Below are 22,938 nucleotides of genomic sequence, written 5' to 3' on the forward strand. Positions count from 1 at the left end.
AAATAAATAAAAATTAAAAAAATAAATAAATAAAAAATGAAAAAATTTTGAAGCAAAAAGTCAATAAGTCAAATATGGCAAATATAACTCAACTTATATTTGTCAATTTATGTATCATCTTGTTTCAGATCATATATAAATCTGGAAAGCAGTGAGAAGGGTTCTCACCAAGCCTAGTCTTGGATTGTGGAAAGAGTTTTTCCTGGTTGGGTTCTTCCAGGGTGCAGGCATGCAATATAGCTGTCAAATGCTCTGTTTGTAATTTGTTGTCCAAACACAAAATTATTTAAAGCACACATGGCATCATATGAGACAAATCAATTTTTCTTCCAGCATGATATCAGTGATTGTTAATTAGAAATTCCATTTTTAAATGTTAAACCTTAGAATATAGAATATTTCAATGTGTTTTAAAGGCTGTATTTACCACCAAATAGAAACCTGATATCCTGGAGAAATACTCACCCTCCATCTATGTTTACTCTCTGGCACAGCAGACTTTGCATATGGGTGGGCCCTGTGAGTCAGCCAAATCTGAAATTTGATAAAACTCTTACCTCATGTTTTCACACCGTAACTGACACAGTGACTATATGTATCATTTAAAACACATGTGCTCTACACAGTCATTACCTCTTGTTATTGATTTTTATCAACAAATGACAAGCAATGTGGTTAGTTATAAAACGCTAAATTAGTTTCTTCTTCATTCTTTTATTATTGTCAGGACTCTCTCAGGGTTGCTTTACAATCACATTTGACTCTCTTTCCTTACTAATGTTATGGAAATAGGGAGATTTGATTTGAAAAAAATCTGATTATTGTAAAACAGCAATTAATTCTTACAGCTTAATTTGAACATTCATACATATTAGTTTTCCAAGTAAATAAGTAAAATGCCTCATTAAACTTCTTTTCTGCCAAAAACGTACTACCATCTGTGTTCTACATGGCAGCGTTTTCTTATTTAATACATATGTCCCCCTTTTTTGGAAGCATATTAAGAGCTTTAATATGACATGAAACAGAAATAAAATAGTGAAAACACATTGTGTTTAAGCGTGGATGCAAAATTCAGATTGGTGACATTCAAAGAATTTGGGATTTCATGTGCCATCCATGGATTTTATGGCAATTCTATGAGTCCTTAATGTCAGAAAAAAATTTAATTGTAACATCTATGCAGTTTGGAATTTGGGAGAGTTATTTTACGTCTCAAAGATAAAGACCTAGTGTTTAAAATAAATTGAATCTAAGGGGTAAATTCAGTGGGTAAAGCATGCAACTCTTTTTTTTTTTTTTTTTAAAGATTTTATTCAGGTAGCCCCGGTGGCCCAGTGGTTTAGCACCACCTTCAGTCTGGGGCCTGATCCTGGAGACCTGGGATCCAGTCCCAGGTCAGGCTCCAGGCAGGGAGCCTGCTTCTCCCTCTGCCTGTGTCTCTGTCTCTATCTGTCTCTCATGAATAGATAAATAAAATCTTTTTTTTTTAAAGATTTTATTTATCTATTCATGAGAGACACAGAGTGGCAGAGACACAGACAGAGGGAGAAGCAAGTTCCATGCAGGGAGCCGGATGTGGGACTTGATCCTGTGACTCCAGGATCACGCCTAGAGCTGAAGGCAGATGCTCAACCCTGAGCCACCCAGGTGTCTCATAAAGCATGCAACTCTTCGTCTCTGGGTGGTGAGTAGGGATAGAGCCTACCTGAGAAAAAAAGTTGAACTTTAAATAAATAAATTAAATAAATTAAGTAAATAGGTTGAATGTCATCAAATAGTCTGCAAATCTCTAGTTTAAAAAGGTGCTGTTGAAAGAAAAGAAAAGAAAAGAAAAGAAAAGAAAAGAAAAGAAAAGAAAAGAAAAGGTGCTGTTGTGAAAAGCAATTCTATAGAACTCAGTTTTGGCCTGAATGTTAAGAAGCCTGCATTCTCATCCTGGTGCTTTACTAACTGTACAGTTTGGGGCCAATCTTTTTTTTTTTTTTTTTTTTGCAGGGGAGTGGGGGAACACATGCCTTTTATTGGTCTAAGGAGCATAACTAGGTAATAGGCTTGGGCAGAGCTCCCCTATCTGTCCTGGCTCCCATCTTCCCTCTCCTGGGAGTTTGTGACTCACCCCCAGGGGAGAAGAGTGTTCTGGACAGGGGTGGCAGACAGAGCCAGGATAAAAAATACAGAACTGGGGTCTGAAAGGGTATCATGGTGAAGTAGAAAACACAGAGTTATGAGATCATCCAAATAAAAAGTCCATCAGGGCAGAAGAGAAGTTTCTCCACATGGGCCCCCCACCTACCCTTGCCAGGAATGGGAGGGGGCAGGAAGCTTGGCTGGAGGTTTCCTACTGCGTCCTTCGTGCCATCAGCATCTCTCAGATGTTGCCCTCAGCTTCCTTCACACTCCACTCGAGGTAGGATTTTTTCTGTTGTAGTTCTTTAATTTTTTCTTCTGCTATTTTCTGTTTCTCTAACAGTTGACTGTTAATTACCTCCTTGGACTGAAGAATAAACATTCTTCCTACACCTTCATACATGTTAGTCTCATCTACCAAAGTCATAATCTCTGTAAGATTTGCGTGCTTTTTCGTTCTGTTTAGCTGTTCAATCTGTATGTCTGCAAGCTTCACCTCCTGTTGAGTGTCAATAACTTTGGCTTGAAGTTCTGTGAAGGCCTTGTTCAACCCCAGATCCACGGGAGCCGCCATCTTGGTTCACTCGGGCCAATCATTTAAATCCTCAGCGTCTCTGTTTTCTTACGGGTAAAAGGAGGAGTTTGTGTTAGACCAATAACAATCACCTATAAATCTATCACCCAGATAGAACTACTGGTAACATTTTTTTCTTTTTCTTTTCTTTTCTTTTTTTTTTTTAAGATTTTTTATTTATTCATGATAGTCACACAGAGAGAGAGAGAGGCAGAGACCCAGGCAGAGGGAGAAGCAGGCTCCATGCAGGGATCCTGATGTGGGACTCGATCCCGGGTCTCCAGGATCACGCCCCGGGCTGAAGGCAGGCGCCAAACCGCTGCGCCACCCAGGGATCCCTGGCAACATTTTTTGATGTTTATTGATGGTGACAAACATTGGCTACTGAAAATATTGATGTTCTGGTTCATGACTTGCCCAATGCTTCTCTTCAGTTACAGGTTCGGAAACACTGTCTTTATTTGTGATAGGCAAATAAGCTGATGTAGCTTGTGTCTTTTGTCCACTTGAAGTAAGATCATCGAAACTCCAAGGACTGGGATCCCTGGGTGGCTCAGCGGTTTGGCGCCTGCCTTTGGCCCAGGGCATGATCTTGGAGTCCTAGGATCAAGTCCCACGTCGGGCTCCCCGCAAGAAGCCTGCTTCTCCCTCTGCCTGTGTCTCTGCCTGTGTCTCTGCCTCTTTCTCTCTGTGTGTCTCTCATGAATAAAAAAAACAAAAAACAAAAAAACCCTCCAAGAACTGGGGGCCAGAGCTCATACTCCCAATGCCTGTGGATGGCACATTTATTTAACTTTTCTACCCCATCTTATAATTTTTCTTCAAAATTGATGATAATATTTCAATTTTTTCCCAACTTAGCATTCTTTGTGTCTACCAAATGCTTTGTGTGTGTGATTCCTCCAAATAAATATTGTTAATATGCATTGGTTATTTTTTGTTGTTGTTAAAGATTTTATTTATTTATTCATGAAAGACATAGAGAGAGGGAGGCAGAGACATTAGCAGAGAGAAGCAGGCTCCATGCAGGAGCCTGATGTGGGACTCGATCCTACTCCAGGATCATGCCTTGGGCTGAAGGCAGATGTTCAACCGCTGAGCCACCCAGCCGTCCCTATGCATGGATTATTTAAGAGTATCACTGTCCTAACTCTGACATCAAAATCATATAAAGGAAAGTAAAAAAAAAAAACCCAAAAACATTTGTGAACTCAAGGAATTTTCCATCAAAACATTGTACTCTAAGATGCGTGATACCTGGCATACACATAGTAGGTGCTCTATAAGTCTTTGTTGAAAGGATAACAAAATCCAAAAGAAACTATCCCTCAAGAAAAATGAGTGACTCCTTCTACTATTGCTATAGCTACCACTTACTATGCCAAGTTTCAGAACATTGGTTTAAGAACCTGAAGCTGTGTTTTTTTTTGGTTATTTTCTATGGACACAGTGAAGAAAGGTCGTTTTAGGTTGATAGCAGTCCTCTTAATAATTTAGACAAGATAGCAGAAATGGGCAGTTGCCAGGAAGGGGAATACGAAGTATGAAGCGAAGTGTCATGACTGAAAAATAAACATCCAGGCTTTCCACTTACTCATTAAGTTGGACTTAAGTTACACATTTTGACAATCTTAAAATTTACTTATTTATTTAAATAAATAAGTAAGTAAATAAATAAATAAAATTTTTTTTTGGTCATTCATTTGAGAGAGAGATCACAGAGGGAGAGGGAGAAGCAGACCCCCCCTCTGAGCAGAGACCCCCCCATGTGGGGCTGGATCCCAGGACCCAGAGATCAGGACCAGAGCAGAAGGTCTGCAGATGCTTCAGTAGTGAGCCATCCAGGCGCCCCACAAGTAAGAATTCAAACCAGAGATCAGTGTGTTGGTGGTGAGGGGTAAATGCAGAAGTTTCTGTATTTACATACAAGAGGTAAATGCCGGAAGACCCTCAGTCTTCCTGTCAAGGGTGGTAGAGCAGCTACTCTGAAAACCAGGCAGAGGAAAGAATACAACACTGGTTTGTGAGATGCGCTTTGTGAGGATAAATTCCTTTTTCACTTTGTTCTTATCTGACATGAAACATTTTTTCTTCCCAGACGGGCCATATGCACCAATTAATAAATGATAATCATTAGAAACAGCCTTCAAAGCAAACAGCTACTACAAAAAATACTGAAGAAATGAACTTTTTTTCCTCCTAAGCAGAACGAGTGCCAACCTAAATACTTTAGCATCCTTCAAAGCGAGAGAAAATGTTTGTTTCTGACTAAAAAAAAAAAAACCCCAAACTACTTTTTTTTTTAAAAACTACTTCTTTTGTAATCGTTTTTGTTTCATTATCTTACTGTCACTATTACCTTTTTGCGTCTGCTTCTTCAATCTTCTAAATCAAAACTTTGTCTAGTTCAGTGGAGTTCACCTAACTAAAATTACTAAAATATGTGGGGTTGACTGGAAGGAAATAGACTGTTAAGTTTTACAGTGGTTAGTGCCATATAGGAATTGTGGATATTTCTAATTTTCTGTCTATGTATCGAGAAGATTATTGATGGGAAAGCAGGAAATTGAAGTTTCAGCTGTGGCAGCACCACTCACCTCTGTGTAACCTTAGGCAAATCAGCCTCTCTGTGCCTCAATTTCCTTATGGAGAAATTAAAGGAGGCCACCAAGGTGATTTCTGTCTACTTTCAATTTTAATATTCTGTGGCTCTAGCTGAAAAGGAAATTTAGCTTGATACAACTCTTATGGAGGGCAATTTGACGGTGTGTCTCAAAATTGCGAGTACTTTTAACTGCTGACCCAGTGATTTCTGGAAATTCCTCCTGTGTATATACTTGCACAGATGCAAAATGAGTTATGTATGGCTATTTATTACAGAATACCTTGTGCGAGCTAAAGATTGGAAACAAGCCAAATGTTCACCAGCATCCTAAGGTTCAGTAAATTGACAAATACAGTGGTAGAAACACCTTTAAACATACGTTCGGTTTTTTGGAACTATGTGTCAAGGACACTGGCACTGTAGGTACTCTGTGCCTGCTTCCAGTAAAACTTTTTTTTTTTTTTTAATTTTTTTTTTATTTATTTATGATAGTCACAGAGAGAGAGAGAGAGAGAGAGAGAGAGAGAGGCAGAGACACAGGCAGAGGGAGAAGCAGGCTCCATGCACCAGGAGCCCGATGTGGGATTCGATCCCGGATCTCCAGGATCGCGCCCTGGGCCAAAGGCAGGCGCCAAACCGCTGCGCCACCCAGGGATCCCTCCAGTAAAACTTTTTAAAAAAAATATCTTATTTATTTATTCATGAGAGACACACACAGAGAGAGGCAGAGACAGAGGCAGAGGGAGAAGCAGGCTCCATGCAGGGAGCCTGATGTGGGACTCGATCCCACGTCTCCAGGATCACACCCTGGACCAAAGGTGGCGCTAAACTGCTGAGCCACCGGGGCTGCCCCCAGTCAAACTTATTAACAAGACCAAAGAAAGCAAACTACAACATTTAAATAATTAGGCAGGATTGTCCAGATTTCAAAGACCTGAGGGAAAGTCTGTAAGAAATACTCTCCTCTGATTGAAGCCATGAAAAACTGGAATTGAAAGGAAGGCAAGGCCAAATTTGCAGCTGGTTTCCTTTGCCAAGGATGATCCAACAGGGCACCGCCTATTTGTAGGGTGTGGTCATCTGAGTGGGAGCTGCCTCTGCAGAGCTTAATTGGAGAGGTTGAGGGTATTAACATTATCGCCTTCCTTTGAGCCCATCATCTGGGTTACTGAGGTCCCCTAGTGGCTAGCAGAGGAGGCCCGAACTGTCCAAATTTGATAGTAAATGCAGAGACCACAAAAAGGAGGGTGAGCATTAACCCTATCCTTAATCCATCAGGCTCATGACCTCCTCCACCAGGCTTCCGTATTGGTGGGAAGCTATTTCAGTATGTGCATTATGAAGAAATACCGGTCTGAACTAGGGAGATGATAGAATTTGTAAAGAAAGAAAGAAATCTCTTAAGTCCTTTCAAACTCTTGTAAATGAGGCCTAATTTTCTTCAGATGCCACTTTTTCTTTTTTTCTAAGAAAGATTTTATTTATTCATGAGAGACAGAGAGAGAGAGAGAGAGAAAGAGAGACATAGGCAGAGGGAGAGAAGCAGGCTCTGTGCAGGGAGCCCAATGCTGCACTGGATCCCAGGACTCCAGGATCATGCCCTGGGCTGAAGGCAGACTCTCAAGTGCTGAGGCACCCAGATGTCCCAGATGCCACTTTTCAATTGAAGAATTACCTGTAAGAAAAAGGGGATTTTTGAAATCATTGGGAGCTGTCATTTTGGACAAGATATTGAAAACCCTACTGTCAATCTTCCATCCTAAGGGATCCCATCCCTCTGAAAGGAAATGCCTTCCATATTCCTCCTACAAAAGCAAAACAAAACAAAAAGTTGTTTCTTGAAAACCGTTTCTTTTGCTCCCAGAAACATAAGGACCATTGTCTACGGTGGCCCCACGGATCTCGACAGGATGTCCAGGGCCTGGAGCTCAGATGGGGAAGAGTGGGGTGGGCTGGTGGCTTTGGTGGTGGGTTGACAGGAACCTGGGGGTGGGGCAGGGCTGAACCCCAAGTGTGGTCTTACCCCTGTTGCACTTTTATTTCCCGACACCTTACTTCTTCCATCCTAAACAGCAAAGGCATCACAAGAAGTTGGACTTAATCAGGGGTGAGTAATAAAGGACAAGGCTCTGCGTCCCCGCTCTTCTCTGACCCCTTCCCCGCCGCCCCTGGGCTGTCGAGTCTGCGCTTCCCGCCCGGGAGACGTCCCCCGGGGGCGCGCGGTCTGGCCGGAGGCGCTCGGGTCCGCGCGCGTGTGGGCTGGGGCCGCCTTCGGCCCGCGCTGGGCCCCTTTCCCGCATTTCTAGCCTTTTAGGTGGAGAATGGGATGAACCGACTGGCGGCCGCCGGGCCGGACGCCCGGTCCCCCGTGAGGCCGAAGCGCAGAGGCGCAGCTCGCGGGTGCGGACAGGTGGGCGCGGGGCGGGCGGCGGGACCGGGCGGGGCGGGCGGCGGGGCGCTGTGCAGCGCGCGCGGAGGCCGGAGGGCCTGACAGACGCGGCTAAAGGAAACAGAACACGAAAACAAACCCACCGACTTCCCCACGTTTCTTTGCCAAGAAAAAAAAAGATCGTGGGTGGAGCCGAGAAGGGGGCGATTGAGTGGAACTCCGCGCGGCCGCCTCCCGCGCCCACCCGGCGCCCGCGGAGCGAGGAGCGTCCCCGGCCCCGGCCCCGGCCCCGGCCCCCGCCCCGCCACTCCGGGCCCCGGCGGGTCGAGGCGAAGCGAGACTCGCTCCCCTCGAGCTCCCCGAGCGCGCGGCTTTGCGCCGCGGGAGTAAACAAAGTGTCGCCGCCTCCGCGCCGGTTCGCCTCGTAGCAATCAAGACACCGAGAGGGCGAGAGACTCACAGGAACACTCGAGAGTTACCAGCAAATAATGACAGAGATCCAAAAAAAAGAGAGTGTGTGAAAGAGAAAAACACTCCGCTGCCCCCCCGACCGCGGCCGCCTCCCGGTGGAAGAGCGGCCCCGCCCCGGCGGGCGACCACTGGCGGCTCGAGCGGCGGCGCCGCACGCTCATTAGCCGCGCGCGCTGTCACTCAGGGGCGGGCCGGCGCGCGCGCCGCCGCGGGCGGGGGGCGGTGGCAGATCCCGTAAGTCGGGCGGCAGCGTAGTCGCTGCAGCTGCCGCCGCCGCCGCCGCATTCAACAGGCAGCAGCGCTGCGGCCGCGCGACCGGTAGAGCGAGCGGCCCGCGGCGTCCGTCCGTCCGTCCGTCCGTCCGTCCTTCGCTCCGCGGCCCTGTCGGCAGGAGCGCGGCGCCCGCCGCCGCCCGGCCCGGCGACTCCGGCCTGCGGTCCCGCCCGTGCGGCGGACCTGGAAGAGCTTAGATGGTGATGGACCCGCGAAGTTAAGTTCTGGGCTCGCGCTTCCACTCCGCCGCACCTTCTTCCCGGTTTTCTTCGTCTCGAGGCGCCGACCTCGCCCCCCCCCATCCCGGGCCGGCTCTTCGCGCCCCTCCCCCTCGGCCCCCAGTGCTGCGCTCGACCCCTCGGCTCTCCTGCGGCTGGGGGAGGGGTGGGGGTCACCATGGCCGAAGCGCCCCAGGTGGTGGAGATCGACCCGGACTTCGAGCCGCTGCCCCGGCCGCGCTCGTGCACCTGGCCGCTGCCCAGGCCGGAGTTCAGCCAGTCCAACTCGGCCACCTCCAGCCCGGCGCCGTCGGGCGGCGCGGCCGCCAACCCCGACGCCGCCGCCGGCCTGCCCTCGGCCTCGGCGGCCGCTGTCAACGCCGACTTCATGAGCAACCTGAGCCTGCTGGAGGAGACCGGGGACTTCCAGCAGGCGCCGGGCTCCGTGGCGGCGGCCGCGGCGGCGGCGGCGGCGGTGGCGGCGGCGGCGGCGGCCGCAGCTGCCGCCACCGGGGGACTGTGCGGGGACTTCCAGGGCCCGGAGGCGGGCTGCCTGCACCCGGCGCCGCCGCAGCCGCCGCCACCCGGGCCGCTGTCTCAGCACCCGCCGGTGCCCCCGGCCGCCACCGGGCCGCTCGCGGGGCAGCCGCGGAAGAGCAGCTCGTCCCGGCGCAACGCGTGGGGCAACCTGTCCTACGCCGACCTCATCACCAAGGCCATCGAGAGCTCGGCCGAGAAGCGGCTCACGCTGTCGCAGATCTACGAGTGGATGGTCAAGAGCGTGCCCTACTTCAAGGATAAGGGTGACAGCAACAGCTCGGCGGGCTGGAAGGTGAGTGGCTTCGGGGCGCACGGCCGGACGGGGCGGGGGCGCGGGGCGCGGGGGCGCGGGGCGCGGGGCCCCCCGCCTCCACCTGAGGTCGTGGTGGGGTAGGTGGGGGGCAGCTGGGCGCCCGCTCGGCCTCGTGCGGGCAGCGCGTGCAGGGAGCGCGCCACAAGCGGCAGATGTGCGTGGGTTGGCCCGAGACCTGTCGGGGCACAGGAATCCTAGTGTGGGAGCGCGCCGAGGGAGAGTTCGAGCGGGACAGCGGGACGGGGAAGGTGGCTCGCCGGAGAATCAGGGAGTGGGAAAAGTACTAGAAGTGGACGTCAGAGCGGGCAGAAAAGTTCGCCAGGGAAAGGAGGAAGCGGTTTCCTGGGAGCTGCTGCCCCACGGCCGGGGGGACTCCTGCCGCCGCTCCCTTCCCTCCGGGACCGTGAGGGCTGAGGGCGGCTCCTCTCCGCCGCCGCCGCCGCCGCCGCCGCCGCGGCGCGCGTCCCCCCAGCCTTGGGCTGCGCGCAGAGCTGTTTCCGCCGCGCGGGGCGGAGGAGGGCGCGGCGAGGCTCCTCGGGGCCCCGCCGCCCGGTGACCGAGCTGTAGGTGCAGGGGACGGGTCGCGAGCCGGCCCCGGGGGCTGGCAGCGCAGTTTTGGAGGCCGGCGTACGTTTTGCTTTGTTTTGGTTTCATGCGGAGTGGCCTCGAGTACAGGGGGCCGGGGTCCCGGGCGCGCCGAACCCGAACAGCGCATCCAACACGTGCTAAGAGGCGGCCACCGCCTGCGGAGCGCGGGCGCCGGGCGGCGCGGGGCGAGCTAAAGTTCAAGTGTGACCCTCGGCGGGGGCGGGGGCGGCGGGGGCGGCGGGGGCGGGGCCGCGGCGGGGGGGCGGGGCCGCCGGCGTAGGCCGACAGCGCCTTTAAAGGGCCAGCGCGCCCGCGCGGGGCGCCGCTCCCCGCCGGGCCGCGGGGCTGCGCTGCGAGCGCTTCCCTCCGCCAGGAAGTGCCCCCAAACTTGGCCTCGCCCACGTTCGAGGCCTTTAATTAGCGCGGAGAGGCTGCCTAGGGTGGCGGGAGCTGGGAGTGTGTGTACCTTTCCTGTCGCGTTGCCACCTAAGTGTTACCGAGCCTGGGAAGTGCGGATGCGAGGGGCGAGGCAGGGGGCTTCGTGATCAGTGTTTCGGGGGAGTTCCGAGTGGAGGTGCGCATCCGAGGAACGCGTGGGGACGTCCTGCCCCGGGAGAGGGCTGTAGATGAGGCGCCCGGCCCTTTCTGCCTTTCAGAGAGGGAGACCCGGAGGGATTCAGGGTGGGGACAGGTACTTCCGTCCTTGGAGGCGGAAAAGACCCGGGGGTTTAGGACGGGCCTGGGAGGCCCACCCGGAGGTGCGTTCCCCGCGCGGCCTTCCGAAGCTGACCGTTTCCCACTGGCACAGGTGGAGGGAGAGATGGGAAAGTTTGGCGGAGAGCTTCTTCCTCACCCCTTGTCCTGACTGCGGCAAGGTTAAGATCGATCTTTGCTGCTCAGTTGGTTACGCCACGGTTGTTTTACACACATTGTCATGTCTGTGGCTAATGTGTGTCAGAAAGGTCAAGTGACTCATAACGTAGTGAAGTTCGTGGAGAAGGAGCCAGGATTTTACTTTTTCCAAAATGTGTTTTAGAGTAAAGGTACCAGCTACAATCTCATTATCAGACATTATACGCAGTTTTACCGAGGGTTTCAAAAAAGTAAAGTGCGTCCTCCTCTGAAGGTTGGTATGTGTTCTTCTAAGCCACAAAATCAGAATTGTCTGCGAAATCCAGTTTAACATTTGAAGTACTTGACTTGCTCATCTATCAACCCTGCTTGAGTCGTTTACTATACAGAGTTTGCCATTTAAGAAAAAAAAATTTTTTTTGGATATTCAAAGTACTGTGTGTGCCTGCACCGTTCTTTTAAGTCCTTGGAAATGGATACAATATACTCCAGTTAGCTGGAGGGCCTCTTCAAGATGGAGGAAGGCAGTGTTCGGGGATTATGTTTAGTTTTGCCTCTCATGGCCTTAACCAGAGGGGTTTTTTTGTGTTTTTTTTTTTTTTTTTTTTTTTAAGATTTTTATTTATTCATGAGAGAGAGAGAGAGAGAGGGGCAGAGACAGGCAGAGGGAGAAGCAGGCTCCATGCAGGGAGCCCGACGTAGGACTCGATCCCAGGGCTCCAGGAGCACACCCCGGGCGGAAGGCAGGCACCAAACTGCAGAGCCACCCAGGGATTCCAAACTAGAGTGTTCTTTAACCAGGAATATAACCTAGACTTTTAAATTTTAGTGCTTTATTTTTTTTTTCTTAAAAGATTTTATTTATTTATTCACGAGAGTCACAGAGAGAGAGGGAGAGGCAGAGACATAGGCAGAGGGAAAAACAGGCCTCTCCATGCAGGGAGCCCAATGTGGGACTCGATCCTGGGACTCCAGGGACTTCAGCCCCGGGCTGAAGGCAGGCAGGCGCTCAACCGCTGAGCCACCCGGGGGTCCCAAAATTTAAAAAGATTCTAAGGCCAAATCACGCCCCCAACTATTTTTTTTATTGGTTTCTTAGTTCTAAATTTTTTTGCCCAAATGCAATTATAATTTTATCTTTAAGAATATGCTTATCGTAGCTAGAAGATTCATTAAGTGATCATAGAATTTTTAATCTGTTCAGAATTGGAGGCTGGAGGCCCAGTGGCAGCTCTTAGTGCGGCTTTGGGAGGGAGCAGGCTGCCATTCTCGAGTGAGTAAATGTTTCAGGTGTAATGAGAGTCCGTTGGTGCAAGTCAGATTACAGCAAGTGCATTTTCACTTTGAGTAAAAGGATATTTTAAGCAGAAAAGAAACAACCTTAAGTATTCTAACTCCTACCTAGTCTTCTGGTTACAGTTTTCATAAAAATGAGTTATTTGTTAAAACCAAGTTTCTCAGATTCGAAAAACATCCCTGTTTTAAAGATTCATAAAAGGGACAAATTTTATTCTGACTTTTAGCTTAAAAAGATCAAATTTAAAATGCAAATCAACCAAAACCTAACTGTTTTAGAACTGAGGAGAGGCTGCTTTGGAACTAAATATTTCCTGTGATTTACTACTGGGAATTAGACTGAATCTTTAATTAAATATAGTTTCTTGTGCTTTAACGTCCTGGGGCTGCCAGAGAATTTGAATTATTTGCATAGGACAGAATAGTTGAAAAGCTGTTAAAGAGTTTATAAACTAGTTCCATGGACACTGGTTATATTTGCAGGTTATGCATTTTGTATTTGTAGTGATAGTACATTACATCTGCTTTACACTTGTTTTAATATTGGCTATAACTGTCGGTAAGGTTACACTCAAAGTGGGAGCTAAGACTTTTGGAAAACCCCGGGGTCTTTTAAACCATGTACACTATTTATAAATACTGAAACTTCATTTCCAAGATCAGTCGTGTGGTCCCCCCTCCCCCCTCAACATAGAAAGCTTTCTAGAGCTTGGGAAGTAGTATCCTGAGCTCTGATTCTGTTTCCCCAACCCCTCCCCCCACAGTGGCAGTTTTAAGTTGACTTGTGTTTTTTGTTTTGACATTATTTGGAGCATCTGTGTTAAAAGAATGCTTCAACAATTAACAATGAGACTTAAATAAAGCAACTTAAAAATTTAACAGATATCTCAGATATTCTTTATTTTGGAATGATGTTTCTTTAAATTTGGCCTGTCAACTGATTGTTTGAAAAATGTTTTTTTTTTTTTTTAATTTTAAAATTCATCTTCTCTAATTCAGATTTGTAATTTGCAGGTGGAGTGATTTAAATAGCCACAGTCCTTAGTGCAGGGATGACAGCTGTTTTCTTGCTGCACACACTAACTTACAGAATGGCCTCCCAGTGAGGCCAACTTATAGTTTGTTACTGAAATTATCTTGATGAAAACCTTGTTTTACAGCATAGTGAAGATTTCAATATATGTATTGGGGAAGGGAGCATGAGGTAAGAACATTAAAAATGAGTAAGGGAATTATGCAGCCAAATTGAGATCATATTTGCTGAAGACTGAAAAAGGTAGGTGGGACCAATGTAACCGGTCTTATGGCTGGCACTTTTTTTCCCCTCAGTAATTCCAAAATTGGTGTTGGTGTCAAGTATGAATCCCTTAATTGACCATTATAAGAATTTTATTTTTATTTTACCTATGGTTTTGTGGCAGATCTTTAGGAGAGATGTGGCCAGAGTGGTGATTTCTATTTTTGATTTTTTTCAGCTTTTCTTAGAGTGGCAAACACTTAAATACAGGAAAGAAGACATTCTTAATTATCATGTAAACTTTATTTTTTAAGGGATCCCTGGGTGGCGCAGCGGTTTGGCACCTGCCTTTGGCCCAGGGCGCGATCCTGGAGACCCAGGATCGAATCCCATATCAGGCTCCCGGTGCATGGAGCCTGCTTCTCCCTCTGCCTGTGTCTCTGCCTCTCTCTCTCTCTGTGTGACTATCATAAAAAAATTAAAAGCAAAAAACAAAAAACGGTTTTATTTATTTGAGAGAGTGTGCGTGGGTGCCCGTGAGCAGGGGAGAGGGCCAGAGGAAGAAGCTGACTCCCCACAGAGCAGGGAGCCCCAACAAGGGATTGGATCTCAGGACCCCCAGGACCCCAGGCATCATGACCCGAGCTGAAGGCAGATGCAATCGACTGAGCCACCCAGGCACCTTCATGTAAACTTTAAAAAAAAGGTTAAAGTTCATTGAGACAACCTCTCCACCCCCTCTTACTGAGAGGCTATCACATTGGCATTGAACACAAATGTGGCTAGATACCATGCGCTGCACAGGGACTTTTTCTAAGGGTACATATAAAACAGGGAGGGAGCGGAAAGAATACTCAGTGGTGAGTTAGAATCCCTGATAGGCTGAAAATGTTTTGCCTGTTTCTGTGCCTCTCCATCCAAGCTCCTAGACTACAATTCTGTATGATTTTTAAAGATAGCAGCTGTCTGTATTTGCTTGGAATTTCTTTGGAGAGCCTGAATTATTTGCATTTTTCTAGAACACTCTGCCCTTGGAAAGTACCCAGTACCTGGCATCATGGGAATTTAATTGGCTGATTTTTTTTTTTTTTTTCTTTTCTGCATGTGTGCCGTAACTTTGGGGCTTCCTGGAATCCTCTTGGAGAGGCAGTATAAACCCTATGGTAATTGGAGAGAGCAAAGGAGCGTTTAGTTGTACAGAGCATGGGAATATTAAGTGAGCAGAATGGATCTAGCCCTGTTTCTTTCAACATTTGCCTTGGCCTTCACAGTGACAACTTGTAGAGACTTGACTTTGGCACAACCCCCTGGGACCTGCCTTGGGTCAGATAACCACCTTTTTTTGATGTGTACAAAATTCTGAAGTTGGTATGGGCTTCTCCTCAGTTATCAAACAGAAGGGATCAGATGAACTTGAGAAGTGTATATTTTGGTGTCTGAAGGGGTGTGAGGGCTTGTGTTCCAGTGGATATGCTGTATGTAAATATACCAAAGTCTGGAAGAATTCTCCCTTTTTACTAATTCCTGATAAGGACTAACAACTCATGTCAGTGACACAGAAATTCTTTGTAGAGAATTACTGCTTATTTGTGGTTTCCTAAGGAACATAGGAAATGTGAACATGGACTTTTGTACATTAGTGATTTCGTATGTTTTTTTAAAGCCTCCTCCCCCTCATTGGCATCCCACTTTACTTCATTCAGTCAGCCTATGGTTTATAAATTTGTCGGTTAAGCACTGCAAATACTGAGGCTTGGTTCGAATTATTCTTGCCACTTGGAAGGCTTTTGGGATGCTTTCCTTTTTTTCTTTTTCATCCATCCTTATATAGCTCTGACATAAGCTTTAAAAAAAAAAAGCGAACTAGTTTTGATATTATGCCAAATAAAATTAGCTAAATTTGCAGTCCCTTTCCAGTTTATTATTTAGTGAATTTTCACCTTAATGCATTACTTTAAATTCTTTTTTTAAGTATGTATGTATGTATTTATGTATTTATGTATGTATGTATGTATGTATTTATTTATTTATTTATTTATTTACTTATTTATGAGAGACGCACAAGAGAGAGGGGCAGAGACACAGGCAGAGGGAGAAGCAGGCTCCCCGCAAGGAGCTCGATGTGGAACTTGATCCCAGATCCTGGGATCACTCTCTGAGCCGAGCCGAAGGCAGACATTCAACCACCGAGCCACCCAGGTGTCCCTAATGCATTACTTTAAATGAGGACAGAAATGCAACATGTGTCCTTTATTTCAGGCTATATTTTTTACAGAAGAAAGTGAGCTGGAGCTGTGTGATGAGCTTCTGTGGCCCCCGATTTTTGGTTTCTCAGGATTACTGAAACTTGCCGTCTTTATGGTCAGAAGTCACTAATGAGGGGATCCCTGGGTGGCTCAGCAGTTTGGTGCCTGCCTTTGGCCCAGGGCGTGATCCTGGAGTCTGGGGATCAAGTCCCACATCAGCCTCCTTGCATGAAGCCTGCTTCTCCCTCTGCCTATGTCTCTGTGTCTCTCATGAATAAATAATAAAATTTATATATTAAGAAAAAGAAGTCACTAAGGATGCTCAGGGGAGTGTCTAAGTCTTCTTTCTCAGTTTCCTGTTGACCACTGCTTCCTTTCTTACTGGGGACTCAGTTACATTGGACTATCCTCATTTCATTCTGGCTTCTCCTCTGGTTGAGTAACTCATTATTTTTTTCTTCTGTATTCAAACCTAAAGATACCTCTGGACAAGTTGTGGACTTTTTCTTGTGTTCTTTTCTAGATAACTTGTTCCCTCTGTTGTCCTGGTTTCCAGTTACTTAAGGGCCATCCATGTTCCACTTTCACCTCTCATGGAACACGTTTAAACCGAAGCATGCTATATTTCCTCTTACTCTGAGATGAGATTCCCATCCTGAGTTTCCTGATTGTGTTTATGGTCTAGGTGGTTAACCCTTTCCTTAATTGTCGACTTGGATGTTCTCTTTAGCACACTCTTTTCTTGCTGCTCAGTGCCCTCAAGTCTGTTAGCTCTTCTGTCTCTGGAGATGTTAACTTCCCTCTTTTTGGTCATTCACCTAGGTTAGGTTTCTTTAAATTCTAGACCGTCCTGTCCCCAGGACTTGGGTCATCTCATGCCTCTACTGGAAGTTCTAAAAATTTTCCTTAGTCTGCAAAGCTCAGGTCTGTTCTTAGTTCCTGCCTGAAGGCATTTTTGCCTTCTCTCAGTGAATGCCTGGCGATCTCTTAATTCACACTGTTGTGTATTATAATTTGATGTCTGCATGTTATATTGTCTGTTATATTGTAAATACATAGTTGCGAAAAAATTTTTCTTGAACCATGGGTCTTTTATATTTTAGCTTTCTGTACGCTCATGATGTGTGACTAGATGCATCAGAATGATAGAAAAATGATTCAAACGTAGATCCTGTAGGGAGATGGTATAACCTATAAGTAACTATAGTACATGATAGAAAGGGTTAAATGCCATCCAGAAAAATAGTATTCTGTATTGGCTATTGAGATGGACCTTGAAAATGGGATGTTAATCTCCCAAGATTTCATTATAAAATTTTCAGGGGCACCTGAGTGACTCAGTCCATAAAGCATCTGCCTTTGGCTCAGGTCAGGATCCCAGGGTCCTGGAATCGAGCCCCGCTTCAGGCTCCCTCTCCAACTGCTGCTTCCCTTGCTTGTGTGTGCGTGTTCTGTCAAATAAGTTAAATAAAATCTAAAAAAAGAAAAAAAAGAAAAAAACCCAAACCAAAAGACCATTTAAAAAACTTTTTAAAAAAGATTATTCACTTATAAGAGACACCGTCAAAGGGAGAAGCAGACTCCCTCTAGGGAGCCTGATGTGGGACTCCATCCCAGGACCCTGGGATCACAGCCTTAGCCAAAGGAAGACGCTCAATCACTGAGCCACGCAGACGTCCCTGTTCTAAAAACATTTTTCATATGTTCAGCAAAATTGAAAGAATTCTACATTTTTTTAAAAAATTTTTTATTTATTTATGTTAGTCATCAGAGAGAGAGAGAGAGAGAGAGGCAGAGACACAGGCAGAGAGAGAAGCAGGCTCCATGCACCGGGAGCCCGACGTGGGATTCAATCCCGGGTCTCCAGGATCGCGTCCTGGGCCAAAGGCAGGCGCCAAACCGCTGCGCTACCCAGGGATTCCCGAAAGAATTCTACATTGAACACCTGTATAACTGCTATCTAATTTCTATACTTGCTTTGTCATGTATCTATCCATTGGCACACCTGTTTTTCTAATCCATCAGATTATTCTTTAAATTGATTTTCAGAGTGATGGTTTGACATTCATAAAGGCATGAAAATGGGGAGGCATCAGTTTCTCTGAGTGATAATATGAAACACAGGAAGTTTGAGAAGTATAGGTAGACTATTGTCAGATTAAAATTGGACTTTATGGGGGGTCCCTGGGTGGCTCAGCGGTTTATCACCTGCCTTTGGCCCAGGGTGTGATCCTGGAGTCCTGGGATCAAGTCCTGCATCAGGCTCCCTTGATGGAGCCTGCTTCTCCCTCTGCCTATGTCTCTGCCTCTCTCTGTCTCTCTCTCTCTGTCTCTTTTTAATAAATAAATAAAATCTTTAAAAAAAATCGGACTTTATATATATTATGAAAATAATAGTGTGATAGACCAAATTTTTCTTTTTTTCTTTTTTAGACCAAATTTTTCTATGAAATTATATCTTTGTTTTTATAATAAAAGGAATTATGAAAATACAGCCAAGTTTTTAGTTTTTAAAATTCAATTTCTTAGAGATGCTCATAAACATAGAAACCCATGGAATGCAAATAAAGCGAATGTACTGCATCTGGTTTAAAATTCATATACAGAATTTGGTAATGGAACATATTACATAATTGACTTAATATGAATAGTAGACATGGGGCACCTGGCTGGTGCAGTTGGTTAAGTGTCAGACTCTTGGCTTGAGCTCGGGTTGTGATCTCAGGTTTGCAGGATTCTGTTTGGCTCTTTGCTCAGCAGAGTCTGCTTGGGAGTCTCTTCTCCATCTGCACCCCTTCCCAGCACCCTCCCTCACAAGAAAAGTATATGAATAGTAGGTATTCACAAAATACTTAGCTTTTTGCTTGGTCTGTTCTTTATTTTTAATTTTTTAAAGATTTTTATTTATTCATCAGAGACACGGGGGTGGGGGGCACAGACACAGGCGGAGGAAGAAGGAGGCTCCATTCCATGCAGGGAGTCTGATGTGGGACTTGATCCCGAGTCTCAAGGACCACACCTGCGGGCTGAAGGCGACGCTAAACCACTGAGCCACCTGGGCTGCCAGGTCTGTTCTTTGAAACTAACCTTTAGGGGGATGTCTGGCTGGCTCAGTGAGTGGAGGAGCATGTGATTCTTGATCTCAGGGGTGGTGAATTTGAGCCCCACCTTGGGGGTAGAGTTTATTTAAAAACAAAACCTAACCTTCATACTCTTGTGTCCTGGGAGTAGAGTGATTTAAACAAAGAAAGCTCATTGTTAAACATAATTCTTGTTTTTTTGAAAAAATGAGAAATTCTAAAGTTAAGAGTTAGCAATCTTAAAATATACTTAGGGCCACTGTGAGGGAAAGTTACTGGCTTCCAAAGATGCTTTAAAATTTAAATATCAGGGCAGCCCCGGTGGCCCAGCAGTTTAGCGCAAGGAGGCGGGGGTGATCCTGGAGACCTGGGATTGAGTCCCACTTCAGGCTCCCTGCGTGGAGCCTGCTTCTCTGCTCCCTCTACCTGTGTCTCTGCCTCTGTCTCTCTCTTTCTCTCTCTCTGTGTGTGTGTCTATGAATAAATAAATAAATAAAATCTTAAAAAAATAAAATTTAAATATCAGTTCTAGTATTGCCTTAGCTAAATACTAGAACTCCTTGATAGCTTTCTCCTTATATTATATGTCTTTACCAACACTGACTTTAGTGTAGGAATGGAGGCTATAATGAGATACTTCATTGGATCCACAGGAAGTTAAATTTGGATATGCTAAACCTAAAAGTGATACCAGGCAGATACGGAACTTAATGCATTCTGAATACTTGTGAGTGAGCCACGCTAGCTTACGGAGAACTTAAAGATATATGCAATAGGAAATGTATTGGGGTATAGCAAAAGGCACAAATACACATCTATAAAAACTATTAGCCATGTTAGAAATAACAAGTGTTGGAGAAATGTAGAAAGCTATTTTAGTTGTATATACATACCTGTAGGTAATATATACAGACAGCATGTCTTGTAAAAGGTTTGGGGACAGGGAAGTGAGGGACAGGGAAACAAACCGAACCTCATACTATGAGGTTTTATTAAATGTGTAAGTTACCTTCCACGGGGACAAAACAGCTTTCACATCACACCAGGATTTTGCACCTGTGTGATTGCTAGTGATGTCAGTCAAAAGCAACTAGGAAATCTGTAATTGGCCAATCTGTTTTATCCCCCACTGTTAATGTTTGTAGATAAGCGAGGTTCAAAATTGCAGCTCATCTTTGGTCTTTTCATTCTGTAAGTAGAGAGAGATGTAAAACATCTTCATTCTTTAACTTGTGTCTTATCTTAGTTCTGATTTTGTGTTTTTGTTTGTTTTTTAAAGATTTTATTTATTCATGAGAGACACACAGAGGCAGAGACACAGGCAGAGAGGGAGAAGCAGGCTTCATGCGGGGAGCCCAATGTGGGACTGGGTCCTGGGTCTCCAGGATCACACCCAGGATCACGCTCTGGACTGAAGGCAGACACTCAACCCCTGAGCCACCTAGGTGTCCCTTAGTTCTGATTTTGAAGGGGAGGAGTATGGGGTCTCATCTCCTGGGAGGAGAGGCAGAGCCATTTTGTAGATCTATGGGAGGACAGTCATTTTTTTCAAGGTAGCCTTTCCTTACTGAGTCACAGGACTTCTTGAATTCTTAGGGATGGTGGTTCACTGGTATGCACTGCAGCACCTGTGATCTGGGATGTGCCCTTACCTCCAACAACCCTTGCTCCTCACACTCCTGCTGGCCACAGATGTGGATGTCCCAAGGTGCTGCCTTTGTCACTGTGACTGGTTCCAGCATCTCTGTGTGGATCTTTGAGATCTGAAAAGAAGATCTTTTCCTGCCTCGATTAACTTCTCCCCCTACATGATAGTGGTCTCAGTTACGGTGTGTCACTTCTTGTGGCTTAACTTACTGAGCTGATCTTGATCTTGTGACCTTAGTGGCTTGGAGATGCTGCTTAACTCCTCTGATTAAAGCAGAGCTGTTAGAAAGACGGTGAGTAGAAGGGGTGGTGGCCTGTTTTCTTTGATTCAACACCTTTTTTGGATAAACAGATTTTTCTCAATTGCCACTTCTCCCAAATCTGAAAAATGGGTCATGGTTTTATGAATCTTTCTTTTATTATATTAGGGATCTGATAAACATTAGAGTTGAGAAAAAATGTTTTTCTCTTTACAACCATGATCCTGAAGTTGTTACAGAGCTGCCTTTGCACTGCTCTGAGAGGCCTCCAATTATTGGTTTGCTGAGTTAACAGTTTGAAAGTAGTTAAATGAACCTGACATCAGGAAGGGGAGGGGATCTTGGTGGTTGCATTTTATAACTGCAGTAGGAAAGTCTCAAAGAGCATGATTAACCCTCTAAGTCTTATTTGGACTCTAGCCAAGAGAGAGGCCTAATGAAGGAAGGAGGAAGAGGAGAACCAGCTTGAATTATGTGGGCAGATAAAGATCTTTTCAGTACCTCTCAAATAGTTATGAGGGCCCCGGAGGCACTTAGCTTTGCCTCCTCAACTCCTCCCTGCTCTCTCCCACTACCAGTCCCCCTCCTCTTTTTTAAAAGTAGGCTCTCTGCCCACCATGGGGCTTGGACTCAAAATCCCTAGTTCAACAGTTGCATGCTCTGCTGACTGACCCAGCCAGGTGTCCTTAGTTTTCCTTTTTTAATCTAGAAAATTAGTGCTTTTCTTCTACCATTTCCACGCCCAGAAGCCTGCCACAGGTGTCTTGACGGAAGATCCGTCTTGTTGTCTAGGTGAGAAATCCCTGCATACAGAATGGGAAGGTCTTTATCTTTTCAGTGGCGGGGAGGGTAAGAGTAAAAAGGGCTTACCCTACATTCTTTGGGGGGAAAAAATGGGTTTGGGCAGCCCGGGTGGCTCAGCAGTTTAGCGCCGCCTTCTGCCCAGGGCCTGCCTGATCCTGGAGACCCAGGATCGAGTCCCACGTCAGGCTCCCTGTGTGGAGCCTGCTTCTCCCCTCTGCCTGTGTCTCTGTCTCTCTCTCTCTCTCTCTCTCTGTGTCTCTCATGAATAAATGGGTAAAATCTTTAAACAAAAAAATGGGTTTGGATTTCAAATAGAATATGAAGAGAGCAATTACAGCGAATTACATAATTCCTAGGGTTTAAATATTATGTGTCCTTCAAAGCTTGAAAACAAAATAACCACATAAATATTTGGGAATGGTCTATACAAGTAAATATCAAATACCTTAGACGGTTTGTTGCTTGGAAGCAAGGTCAAAGGAAATGGTTTGCATATGGTTTAGCTGGAGGCTCTTATTTTGGCAGATTCTTGAGGTAGTGACAGTCAAAATGTGGATTTTATTGTACTATTTTGACATGAAAGTAATTTTTTTCCTCTTGTTCTCATATAACCTTAAGCGTAGGGTTACATCAGGACAAATGCATCAAGATAACGGTCTTCAGTCCCCTAATTTTGTTTCAGAGGTGATGTAGTTTCTTGAATTCGTGACATGTAATTTGCAGAATCATCAGTTTGTCACACCAGTGAAGTTTTAGTGTCAGGTTCAGCCCACTATACTGTGATTTGAAAGTAGGAGAAACCCACCTATTTTAAGGCAAGTGATATGTCACCTGTCTGCATCTGGGGACCTTTCTCTCAGTCTTTGGGGCCAGCCCTGAAGGGGGGAGGGGTGGAGGCAGAGGGGAACTTGCAGAACTTGTAAATATCAACTAAGGTTGTTTGTGTACTGGCTACCAAGCTGATTGCATCTCTCTGAATTTCAATGTAATAAACCTTTTCTCTCTGGATGGGTAGATATGCGGGCCATCATGAAATTTACATGCAATGAATGTGAAAGCTTCCTGTGGACCATCATGCTGACTTTTATGTAATCTGGGGCTTAATTGGTCTCTCCTAATTTTCTTTTTAGTGTCCCGTTATAACATTTGCATACGTTGAATGTAAAAGATTCCTATACTTCTGTTACCTGTGTGTCTCAAATGCTTTCTTGAACCTCTTAGAATTCATGAAATAGAATTGATTATATAGGGCCTAGGTTTATATTTGTTACACGTATTTGCATTAACATGCAGGCTTTCAGATTCTAACACTGGTTTTTTTTTTGGGGTGGTGGTGGTGGTAGTATATAATACTGATTTCAAACACAGTATTTGATGGTTTTACATTTTAGAAGAGATCACCAGATGATTTTTAT

General features: G+C 45.9%; 1 protein-coding gene and 1 pseudogene across 1 annotated transcript in view; one reads left to right on the forward strand and one right to left on the reverse strand.

Moving 5' to 3' along the window:
- Positions 1–728: 728 nt before the first annotated feature.
- Positions 729–3,050, reverse strand: LOC144295647 (prefoldin subunit 1 pseudogene; annotated as a pseudogene).
- A 5,375-nt stretch (positions 3,051–8,425) lies between these two features.
- The window catches only part of FOXO1 (forkhead box O1), a 103,651-nt gene continuing 89,138 nt past the window's right edge, over positions 8,426–22,938 (forward strand). Inside the window, exon 1 of the mRNA XM_077867946.1 lies at positions 8,426–9,492. Coding sequence (XP_077724072.1) covers positions 8,839–9,492 — 654 coding nt within the window. The 5' untranslated portion in view covers positions 8,426–8,838. The remainder of the gene's footprint in view (positions 9,493–22,938) is intronic.

This window comes from Canis aureus, chromosome 24, assembly GCF_053574225.1.
Source record: "Canis aureus isolate CA01 chromosome 24, VMU_Caureus_v.1.0, whole genome shotgun sequence".
Classification (NCBI taxonomy): domain Eukaryota; kingdom Metazoa; phylum Chordata; class Mammalia; order Carnivora; family Canidae; genus Canis; species Canis aureus.